Here is a 12,107-nt window from a genome sequence, read left to right on the forward strand (position 1 = left end):
CCTTTGACAATCATGACTCAGTACTTTGATGGTGAATGAGAAGAAGAATTGATTCTATCAAGATCTTTGATCAACAACAAATGTGTTTGACAACAGTGGGACAATCTTTTGACATTTCTGTGACCTCTCGTGCAACACGAAACATAACATCAACTTTTCTGAATATTACTTGCATATGTGTTGAAAACTTAATCATAGCTTGTAATTTTGCTTAGAAGAGCCAAAGATGCCTTTTAATAATAAGTCTAAATGACATACCACTGGTGTTTTATGCAACATATGAGGACATAGACGCATGTGTGAAATAAAATTGACATTTAAGTCTTTAATTATTTTTTATCTTTTTCAACTTTGTTATAAGTAAGAAAAAATATATATATGCATCACTACAAATAAATGGTTTCTCATAATGTTGTGGCTTATATAAATGTATTTTACTAAATGGAAAACAGTTTTGAAAGATATTTCTGTAAATGTTATTATTTGCTGTTTGAATGCTGACTAATATTTCAAGCTACAGAAAAAAATACATCAGATTTTACGTCTGATTAGATTGGCCTACAGTTGTAGAAATACTACTTTTAAAAGAATTCAGTGTGACATGATGCATTTAATATATGCTGAAGACAAAACTAATCATACACCTTGAAGATTTTGATCATTTTCAGTCAGCCAAAATAGTATCTGCTTTTCATAAAAAAAATATTTATTTGTATTTACAGCTTAAGAGAAAAGAATACATCAAATTATTTATACACTTCTCAATAATTTATTTAAGTAAAAACTTTAAAAACAACATTCTTGTAATTAAAGAAGAACCGTCTTCAGCAGCAATAGATTAGTGTAGTCATTTATCACTTCAGTTCCTCACTTTTTTGGAGGGATTATCTCACTCTTCTTTACACCACTAGATCTTTAAGGAACAAGATCATTTGTTTCTGCTTACCTCTTTCAGGATCCATCAAACAGTTATCCAGGTCCAATATTTATAAAGCAAGTCCACATATAAGCCTTATGAATATTTTTTAAAAAGTTAATAAGAAGTGTTTGTACTGATCTGCTATGTTCTGTTTTCTCTAAGCATTGCTTTGTTCACTGTGATCAACCATCTCTTCATGTGTCCTAAAGACATAGTTTCAGCAGCCTACTAAAACTCAAACCCCTGTTTACCTGGAGGTGCTTATACCTCCTGGTTATCAGTTAATCAATAGTTAATACACTATTTGCTGTGTACTATTTCAATAGTGTAGACTTAGAAATAGTGAAGCTTTTCTCAGCGACTCTAGTCACAGTAATGAAAATGATTTTTTTTCTGTAATTATGTTTTTTGAACAAAAGATTGCCAGAAACAACAGAAAAATGTGGTAAAATCACAAGTTCCAGATTTTGTACCATGGTTGAACACAGATTTGCAGCTCTGACACATCTGTCAGGTCTAAAAAAAACAATTTGAAGCACTTTGTAATTATGCTTTGATTGTTTTAAATACGATACCATCCTGGAATCAGGATACCACTCACGGGTAATTTTTTTGTGCAAAGATGATTGCTCTTAATGGCAGTAAAAACAAAAAACAAAAAAACAACAACAACAACAAAAAAATCCCCCAAAAACCCTAGTCCATTTGTTTCTTTCATTCTTTTATACTGTTACATCAACTTGCAAAAATGTGTATTTTCATAAGAACCTTTTTACAGACCTAAAATCACAAACTTATTATCTGGACTGGAGAACCACTAGTTATTTCCTCTATAACTTGCTGTATAGTCATTAAGAAAAATAAGTAAGTTCATAAATAAATAAAATAAAAAATACATACATACATACATACATACATAAAAGAAGGAGCTGTCCAGGGTGCTAACCATCAATCAGTAGGGGGTGCTGCAGTTGAAATATAATAGTTTTTCTTTTAGCTTTATGCAAACTGATGCCATCATATGGCTGTTGTTATATTCTATGTAATAAATTATTTTTGCATAAGATTAAGAGGTACCGAAAGATTTTAAACTTAAATTCCGAAGCGAAGTCATACCTCGGACGTTTCGTCCTTCCTCGCCTGCCGTAGGAAACAAGACGAAAATCGTGCGGACATGGCGTAAGCAGCTAGCCTGCTAGCCAATTGAGGCTGCTTTATTACCATGACAAAATGCTCTACAACGAGTCGCATTGTGTGTGTCGATAAGGGAGGATGTGGCTAAATAATGGGAAACGTCTTTGGGAGAAAGAGCCGATCCTCTCGTGTAACGGAGCAAGACAAAGCCATTTTGGTAAGCCGAACAGGGAAGCTCCGTAAGATGAGCTCAAAGCTATCAAAACAAAATTATCTGTGCTGCATTACATGGAATACCGCTTGCCGGGATCTATCCTTGGCATTTATCTCTGGGTTTGTGTTTACTTTTGCAGCAACTGAAGCAGCAGAGAGATAAACTGAAGCAGTATCAAAAGAGAATCACCTTACAGCTGGAGAAGGAGAGACTTCTGGCTAAGCAGCTGCTAAAAGATGGCAAGAAAGAGTAAGCAGACTTCGAGATGCAAATGACAGCAGTTTGTAGCAGATCCCAACCAGTGGCATCACTTGTTGTGCTTTAACATGTTGCAGAAAAGCACTGCTGATGCTTAAGAAGAAACACTACCAGGATCAGCTACTAGAGAAAACCGAGAGTCAGATTTCAAACCTCGAACGTATGGTGAGTTTAATTTCTTTATTCTTTAAAAATATTTAAACATGTGTCTTGATTAAGCTGAGGTGAAGTCCCCTGATGCATCCATGAGGAAAATGAGTCGACTGTAGAACCTTGATCTGCTGATTTTCTGTTCCTAAAACACTTTTCTTTAGTTTTGCATGAAAACAACATTTCTACAATAAAATAATAATTCAGGTTAACCAAAAGCTACACAGACAGTCAAACAGGATTTCATCCTTGCTTTAAAACAGGTGTGTCAAACTCATTTTCGTTTTGGTCCAAATCAAGATTATGAAGGCTCTTAAAAGGCCGGTTGTGCCAGAATGTGTTGATAAAACTTGTTCACAAACTGTTAATATGCCAACGAATACTTAAAATTACATAATATTATTGAAGATCTTTTCAGTCCCTTCAGGAACTAATAATAAATGTGACTGTTTATTTACTCGCTGTATAAATCATGGACTAAAATCATACATCAACTAAATTCTCAAGAAACTGGAGGGATTGATTGATATAAATTGGCAGTAAACAGATAAAAACTGCATTGATATGATTGATAATATAATATTTAATCACACTTAGCGTTTAGTCTAGTCTGTGGAGAGCCACATGAAAAGCTACGGTGGGCCGGATTTGGCCCCCGGGCTTTGAGTTTGACACGTGCTTTAAAACAAAGACAAAATCATTATAAAAGTCACAGTTTACACTGTGTTTGGCATTTTATTTACCTTTTACACAATTAGTGTATTCGATGCAGTTAGCATTACGAGGCGTAGACTTCATTTTCTCTCTGTATTCCCTTGAGTGAATTGAGTTTTTACTCAATTCATTGTGAGATTTCCAAACAATTTCCAAATCCAGCATGATCTGTGACAATCAAATTCTTCAAAATAGACCAACTTTGCTGTAGTGTTTAGCTTTTATGTATTTTAAGTTTCAAACGCTAAAATTACTAGCCTAAACTTAGTTCTTCACCAGACTTTGTGTTAAACATCTTGGTGGTATTGAAAAATTTCACCGTTTTCTTAGAATGTGAAATCATGCTTAAAATGATCAGAGTCTCCCCCCCTCTGTGTGCAGTGTTAAGTTAATTGTTAAATCTTAACAATTGACTTAAATGTAACAAAACAACCCAATTCACCAATTTTGAATTGACCGTTTTGTTTTGTTGGTGTGCTTATCATTTATTCTGCAACTACGTTTTTAAAAATGTATTATTTGTTAACAGGTTCAAGATATTGAGTTCATGCAAATCGAGGTGAAAGTCGTCGAGGGGCTTAAAATTGGCAATGAATGCCTAAAAAATATGCACGAGGTACATATTTAGTTTTCTTTTTTCTTCTGTTCTCTGTTTAGAAATGTACCTTTGCACAGTCGTTGCACCCTTAAGTTTCTGTACTTCAGTGTACTGTGTCAGAGTTTCGTCTGATTGAAATGCTTTCTATAATGTGATCCCTGCAAAAAAAAAAAAAAAGTTGAAGCAGTGCAGAAGGCTTTTGGATCGTGATACAACAACATAGCTGATGCACATGGCTTTGAGATTAAAGGATTAAAGAAAAGCCTCGTCGACATCACTCTGAGTGTTGCACATGCTTAGATACTTAGACCTTATGTAGAGGATTTGCAAGTCTGACAGAATGTGAAAAAACTAACATTTTAGTCTGAAATTTAAAACCAAATCCAATGTGTGTGTTTTTTTTCTTCCACAGATCATGTCGATAGAAGACGTGGAAAAAATCCTAGATGAGACCCAAGAATCAATTGAGTATCAAAGGGTACTTCAGAGTAACCTATATGCAAATGATTCCATTTCCTGTATATTTTTAGTTGTCTACTGCTTTTAAATGACCTTTTTTTGTTTGTTTTTTACTTAAAATAGTGCAGATATGTCTGTGATTAAGATGCGGATATGCATCAACAAGTCTGTCTACATTTTGCATTTGCAGCACATAGATGAAATGTTGGCTGGAGTCATGACACACGAGGATGAAGAAGCAGTTTTAGCAGAATTAGAAGCTATCACTCAGGTGGGTTCTAAGATGGATGTTAATATTTATTCTAAAAATGTCTCAACAACCACACATCTCCATTCGCTGCTCCACATAAATTTATCCATAATGTCGATCCTGAACTGTTGGTTGCGTCTTTTGGAGAAGAGCTGATTCATATTAATTTGCATATTTAATTTCAGATTTTTAATAGGTTTCCAAGGGATTTTCAACAAGTCACAGCCGTGTAAGAATCTAATTACAAGTTGTAACTGAAACAATGAATTATGCAGATTTATATGGATTAAAGTCTGCATTGTGTTCTAATTGTTTTTAATGATACACTCTGTCAGACTGTGAAAAATGACTATGTTTCATAATTATGTGTTGGCACCGGTTCAATGACTGCATTTATTCGTATTATATAAATAAAACTCAAAGATTAGAGTGAACTGAAAATAACAGTATTAAGGGTAGAGTTCATCTTACTGGAGAAGAGCAGCACATTTCACATTTTCCTTATCAGTGTCATTGAGGTCATGTACTGCCTAACTTCAATTATAAATCCAGTTAAATTCAGTTTTAAACAGCCACATCAGAGGCTTCATTGAGGAAAGAAAAGCAACACTGAAACTTTCAGGCAGTTTTTTATGGCACACGTCATTTTTAATAATTGCTAAGTTAGCAATAGCAGTTACTAATGCTGACTGACACCTAAATTGTTGCTTAACTTATCTTGCACTTTGGATTTGCTTACATCTGGTACAATAGAAACATCTACTGTCCAGGTCTAAGAATCAAACTTTCCATCATTTTTCTTATACCAGATTTGGTTATAAATGTCTGGATTAAAACAAGATAGGAGATACAATCTTTAATGAGAGTTTATCTCTTGAAAGATGAGTCAAACTTCAGGAATTATTTGGCTTGGAAAAAAAAAAAATCCCCAAAACATGTAACCTTTCATGTATAATTTACAATCTCACGCTCTCCAGTTGAAAGAGTTTTACATCAGCTTCTACAAGAAGGAGAGGGAAAAAACTGCTTAAATGTACACCTTTCAAGCTCCGCTACATTCTGCAGTGAACCATGAAACTCACAAAGTAAGATTTGTGGAAGAAGATGTTCTGGATGGATGAGCAAGATATGGATCTTTTTGGCTTTACTTGAGGAATACCACACCAGTTTATTTTTTTATACTAATGGCTTCAAGATGCTTGAGGGTTGGTTCTTAGGATAGCATTTTTAATGAAGAAGTTTCTTATTTCAGCCTCAAGCTATCAATAAATAGAATAAAGGTGCGCACAACTCTGTGTTCATGAAGTCTGTAGATACCCTTTTCTTTTAGCTTGTGAACGAAACATTCCTTTAAACCTCCAGATGGTTTTATTTTTGCTTCTTTTTTTTTTTTGTTTTTCTTTTTTTTATTCAGGAAGAAGATGTAGCACTGCCAGAGGTTCCCACTGCCCTTGTTCCAGAGATAACAGAAGCTGCTAAAGTTGAAACAGGTAGACTTTATCTATTTATTCTACTCATCAAAAAATGTTTCAAACTTAATTTTCTTTTTTTTATTTTTTTAGAGAGGAAAGAAGCAAGGAAGCAAGAGGACAGAGAGATGCTGGCAGCCTAAAAGAATTTCTGGTTGATACCCAGCACTGATCTGCGAATAAAGCCCCTTTAGTTTTGTAAGAAGGGGAAGATTTGTATCCAACATAAGACTTTTCCCTCAATTTACACAAATATAAAGTGAAACATTGCATTTCTGTCTGTTTAATTTGGAGTTGTTTCATAGGCACTGTGCTGGTTGAGGCATTTAGAAAAAATAGGATTTTAGATGTTTTAAAATGGCCATGAATCATTAATGAAAAATAAAACCGTTTTAGATAATAAACTAAGCTGTAAAAAAGTTAACAGTTCAGACTTTTTCTATCAAGTTGTAGAGCATGCATTTATCCAGAAGAGGGCATTGTTTGCTGTCTTATCTGTGGTAATGCACTTTGACAATGTACTGCCTCCCCATGACAATGTCATCAGTGCAGTGAACGTTTTTATTGTCAAGAAATAAAAAGCTTGCTGAAAGTGGGAGTTACTTGGGAGAGGAATGTGATATGTGCAGCCCTAGATTTGGAAAAGTGGGCATCAATTCATGTGAAGTTCAGAACAAATAGATCCCAGTGGTGTTTCGCAAAGCCTCTATGACTGGCAGCGTTTGTACCTGAAATATCATATTGGAACCTGAGAAGTCGACTAACTGCGGATGAACTACACATATACCGAGACCTGAAACACGTTATCCCAAATGACCCAGTGAACATAAATCAGACATATGACCCAAAGAAAAACTGTTTGCCAATTACGTGAATCCATTACTTTATAGCACAAATCAAATTTATAGAATCGAAATAAATTATGTGTATTATTCAGGCTCCACTTGGTCATAGGTGTGGGAGGCGTTCACCAAATCCACAATTTAACAAGATAATGCGACATTCACGACTATAGGAGTTTTGCCTTTGGTGTATTTGCAGTAAAATTTAAATTATTAACCATTATGTGGCTATTTCCTTGGGTTATGCCATGACTCTTTCTATGTTGTCTGTGTACGTCATGTTAAGAATAACTTCGCACAGTATGTTGATACCACCCAATATCTTCGAGATAGTGAAACATACGGCATTCGGGATCGGTCCGTGAATGCAGCAGCGGGCTGTCAAGCAGCGGAGAAGGAAGGTGTGTTTAGTTTGCAGGTTTCGGGAGCGCAAACCTCATTCCTGCGGTGGCGTTTTTGTCGCTCGCTGTGAGCTCAAACCTGCTTTTTCTACCTGTTCATTCATTCGTTTTTTCTTTTCTTTTCTTTTTTTTTTACTCGGATAAACGCTTTTGCGATAAAAAACCGTTTATGGTCCTGGCTGAAGATTTCACCATGTCTCGCACTGACGAGGTTCATCGATTGACGGAAAATGTTTATAAGGTAAGGCTGAACTGACGAACAAAGTTTGGAGATATGCATTGTGCTTATTTGTTTGGCCATTAAAATTACGTAGAAGGCTTAGAAGTGCACTGGTAACGTTCTTGTTAACATCTACCCCCCCAAAAAAAGCGCAAAAGCTGAGTTGGTTGCAATATTTCAAATTCACAGTCTAAAGAAAAACAACATCCAGCCATGTTTCCCAGGTTAATTAGGGCGACACCTTTCAGCCAAAACTGCTCACGAACCTGCAAAATCAGGGTCACCGTCTCATTACACGAAGGCCTGTTGAGTTAGTCCGCCTCTGTGCTCATGACAGTTTTAGGTTCGGTTGGGCTATTCCCTGTAAACCGGTGGATTTATACAAGCCCAGTTCTTTGAAATGGGAACAGCCTGCATTCCACAGGACTGCGTTTGGCAGGGAGGGTTGAGTCTCTGTTGCAACAAGTAAACATTTGTTCTCTTCCTCTCAAACCTGATTTTCATACAAAGACATGTGTGGTCTTGGTGGCTACAGTTTAATTCTAAAATGCAGGAATGAGGCTAAAAAGTTGATTTTATTTGAGGATAAAAGCCCTATCAAGTAGATTAGTTTATCTGATGTATGTTATCATTTGAACCAGCATGGAATGACACCTGATGCATAAACGGCTGATACAATCATTTATATATGTTTATGTGTATAGACAGACACACATATATGGTGCTCCAACCTGGTTCTTGATTCAAGTCCTGTATCTTCAATTTATTTTTTATTTTTTTTAAGATGTCCAGTCCTATTGGCTAAATTATTTCATACAAATTATTTTTGCTATAAATTTAATTTATTCCAGTAATTTAGCTCACTATGAAACACATTATGCAGATTAATTACACTGACATTTTCCTGGTTTTAGTTTTGTTAATTATGAGAATTTCTCCTTACAGCTATTGAAAACAGGACAGTAATAGACCAGGAATTTGCACCAGATGAATAACAAAACAATTTTAAGAAATATAGCCTTCGTGAAATGTATGTTTAATGCTTAGAGGTTATTTTCCAAAGGTACTAACGATCCCATCAAAACACATATAGCAATTTTTTAAAATGTGGCTTTACGTCCTTCCTTGTCTTCAATTTAAAACCTGATTCATTAAACAAAAATAGCTGAAACTTATGACTAATGTTGATGATTCTGGAAACTTTGATAAGCGTGCAGTCTTCCAGAGTTGCAAGGATTTGGTAGGTCCTCTTTTTAGGGTCAGTTGAGGTTTTCTATTCATTCAAATGCAAACGCAGCAGTAAACCTATGTCACTGGGGAGGAGGCACCCTGTCAGAGCCGTGACAGGCAGGAACTCTGAGGGGCAGTGGAGTGATAAGGCAGTCCCTCTCCTACTCTGGGGATCTGACCCAGTGGCAAATGACACCCAACCAAGACTCCTTTTTTTTTCAGTTTAAAAACATAAAATAATGAGGTTCAATTTAAAAAATAAAAAAAGAAGAATTTTTAATTGTTTTTTTTCTTCTGCTTGTTAAATGTATTTAACTTTTTAAAATAATTTTGAATAATTATTTAGTTCACTGCTGTGGGACGTACATGGTTAAAGAGGGAATTCTAGATATAATCAGTGATACAAATAGTTGAAGAAAACTGACCAATACCCTAAGATTAATCTTTTAAAAAACATGGCTTTTTGTTTTGTTGTTAAAACTGCAAATCTAAACTATGCAAAGCAGAAATGTAAATATTTGAGCAGCATCAGTCAATTAGTGATGGTTCAGAAATTGACCATTTGGGATTGTGTTCAGCGAGTCAAATACTGAAAAATCAACTTAAACATATTTACTGCATGCATAGTAAGTAAGAACTGCCACCAGATACATTTAATAAAAATTTATCTACTTCACCCTGTTTTTTATTTTTAATTTTTTGTAATTTTTTTTTTGTAGTAAACCTCTGTATAATTCTGTATAATCTTTGGAAGAAAGATTCGTGAGTAAATAATGCATTATTTAATATTTAATTCAAATCATAATTTTGCATTTTGGGGTGTGTCTTAAATATTATAAAAAGATCCTAACTTGTGAGGAAAATCTTTGGAGCCTCTTCTTCCAATGACTGTGATCGACAGTCTTGTGTCATCTGCAAACCAAAGATGATAAAAGTCAGTTGAAAAAGTTAAGTTGAACCAAAATTTCTCACTAAAATGAAAGAGGATTACACTTAGTTTAGTACACCACCATAATTTCAAAGCAGTTTAATCCAAAATAAAAAAATTTCAAGACAATTTTAAGCTAAATAATTTTCTTATTTTCTTGATTAACTTGATTTATAGATTATATTAAATATTGGAGAACATGTATTGTATTCTGATCCTCAAAAGGCACTTTAGATTGATAATTATTCAATGTTTATTGATTAGAATGTTTTCTAAGTCAGTCCCTAATTTTTTTTAAATCAGAGTGGAAAACCGCTAATGTTTGTGAAGAAGTAATGATTGGTTCTGCAAGTCTGCTCTCTTGCAGTTTCTCTGCCATGTAGGCATTCTGAGTATGTCTGTAATTTTTCATTCTATACTATGCAAGCAAAGATCTTTTGAGGAAGGAGAGTTGTTAAAACATGTGGTGTCTGTAAAGAAGTTGCAGCAAGCAGCTGGCAAGATACTGAGTAATCATCAGGGTAATGAGGGAGGTAAATGCTGATGTGTCTCGTCTTAGCCCGATTTACTGTGTGTAAGGGTGAGACTAGGGATTTTGAATCTCCCCTGCAAGCGTTGTGCTTTCAGTAAAGGTACCGGGCACACCTAAGCTTTGTGAGATGATCTTGATCAGCAAGGGAGTTGGCATGGGAAACCCAGCAATTTTTGCATGATCCTTTGTTGACTTGAGTTTCCCCTCCTTCCTGTAGGCAGGCAGCCCCAGACATGGCGGTTTGCATCTAGTTATCCCCATGCTGACTTGGTGAGACGGATACTTAGGACTGACACTCTGTTGATGTGTGTCTGCACTACTGTCATCTCCACCAGCTGGTCATGTCTGCATAGGGTGGCGCTTCAGGTCAAGCCTCTTACGAAGCGGACGGCTGAAGTCTGAGCGATGACCTAGCTTGCTTAAAGTGAGCAAACAGATTGATTAAAGCAGAAGCTCAAGAAAAATGAGTGTGGCTTCATACACTTTTATCCTAAACGGTGAGCAAAATGGAAGGCTCCACTGAGGCAAAGTGACCCAGCACGCCCTGTTGAGGAATTTTTTTTTGTATTTACTTAGTGTTTGTCAGAAGAAAAACACTCTGTAAATACTCAGTATCTCTGCACTGCATGTATCTAGGATACATGCAGTGCAGGTTTTAAACACACCCTGGGCAGGTGAGGCAATAGAAGGGTGTGACTCACTTTCAGCAACCCTCGGGACAACTCACATTTTCCCATGCATTACCACACCCCGATTGTCAACACAACCTGGAAAACAGTGGACAGTTTTGTCAAATATCTCTTAATGTTTTGATCTATTTTGCCTTGTATGAGCTAATGGTGATGTGAGTGTTTGTAAGATATTTTCTTGCAACACTTTGGACACTTTAATTCCAGCTGAAGATTGCTTAAACACCAAAGCCTACCTTAGCATTGTTGCTAATCATGTCCATCCCTTCATGTCCAGCTTCAATATTTTTCCAGCAGAATAATATTGTTATAACGTTCAGCTCATCTAAGCTGGGTTCTTGATCAAGGCAATGAGTTTGCTTTACTCCAGTGGCCTCCACAGTCACCTGAATCTGAATCCAGTAAGAACCCTTTTAGATGTAGTGGACTCATCATGAATGTGCTGCCAACAATCTGTAAAACCTGAGTAATGACATTACTATATTAATAAAGGTCCAAAATCTTTGGAATGTCTCAACTATCTTAATCTGTCATGAAGAGTTAAGGGAGTTTTGTATGCAAGAGGAGTCCAACACCGTACCCACAAGGTGTTACTAATGAAGTGAACAGTGACTGTAATATGTAATAGTTTGGGTCTTGATTGCAACCTTATCGTGAGTTTCACCATTATTGTCATTTCAGCCATACTTTGTTGATAAGAGAACTACACCGAAACAGGTTGTCTCTTAGCAACAATGTGCCATTATTCTTATGCATTCTTATGTGTCAAATAACTCTTTTTTTATTTTTTCAAAGGGTGCTGGGGAGCTACCACTCGATCTTTTACAAACATGCATGTCTATCTTTGAAGAGATTTCATGAGGATGCTTAAATTCCTCATAAAAGCTCCCAAATGGGTCTGACGTAAACAGGGCTGGACTGTTGTATAAATTCAGCGCTGATCCTGTGGACTCTCCTGAAGAAACTGTTTGGAGTCGCTTGTATGAAGACATAACCCAGAGCTTCGTTTGCTTTTCTTTTTGTTCTGGCAGAGTATGGTCACATCAGACACTGCTTGTTTAATAATACAAGATTTAAAAGAGTCTGAAGAGACTCAAGCT

The 12,107-nt window shown here is 35.9% G+C and overlaps 2 protein-coding genes across 5 annotated transcripts in view; both read left to right on the forward strand.

The window, feature by feature from the left end:
* The first annotated feature begins 1,901 nt into the window (after nt 1–1,901).
* On the forward strand, nt 1,902–6,767 carry LOC129363685 (charged multivesicular body protein 6-like). Its single transcript, XM_055035929.1, has 8 exons — nt 1,902–2,270; nt 2,407–2,516; nt 2,603–2,690; nt 3,919–4,005; nt 4,400–4,465; nt 4,637–4,717; nt 6,111–6,186; nt 6,259–6,767. Exons 1-8 carry the CDS (start codon nt 2,205–2,207, stop codon nt 6,306–6,308), a joined length of 624 nt encoding a protein of 207 aa, XP_054891904.1. The 5' UTR covers nt 1,902–2,204; the 3' UTR covers nt 6,309–6,767.
* A 641-nt stretch (nt 6,768–7,408) lies between these two features.
* Nucleotides 7,409–12,107, forward strand: part of baiap2a (BAR/IMD domain containing adaptor protein 2a) — an 88,343-nt gene continuing 83,644 nt past the window's right edge. For 2 of the 4 annotated variants that reach the window (XM_055035924.1, XM_055035922.1), the window contains exon 1: nt 7,411–7,649. In XM_055035924.1, coding sequence (XP_054891899.1) covers nt 7,578–7,649 — 72 coding nt within the window. In that variant the 5' untranslated portion in view covers nt 7,411–7,577. Of the gene's footprint in view, nt 7,650–12,107 lie in introns of all 4 variants that reach the window. The other 2 variants (XM_055035921.1, XM_055035923.1) reach the window with 2 other exon arrangements.

Source organism: Poeciliopsis prolifica, unplaced genomic scaffold (genome assembly GCF_027474105.1).
Source record: "Poeciliopsis prolifica strain line A6 unplaced genomic scaffold, Auburn_PproV2 SCAFFOLD010, whole genome shotgun sequence".
In the NCBI taxonomy this organism is placed as follows: Eukaryota; Metazoa; Chordata; class Actinopteri; order Cyprinodontiformes; family Poeciliidae; genus Poeciliopsis; species Poeciliopsis prolifica.

Bases quoted from the DNA above. Each gene is read 5' to 3' on its own strand.
- LOC129363685 (XM_055035929.1), top strand. From the start codon at position 2,205: ATGGGAAACGTCTTTGGGAGAAAGAGCCGATCCTCTCGTGTAACGGAG. The intron at 4,006-4,399 runs GTACATATTTAG...TTTCTTCCACAG, and splicing joins GCCTAAAAAATATGCACGAG to ATCATGTCGATAGAAGACGT. The intron at 6,187-6,258 runs GTAGACTTTATC...TTATTTTTTTAG, and splicing joins AGCTGCTAAAGTTGAAACAG to AGAGGAAAGAAGCAAGGAAG.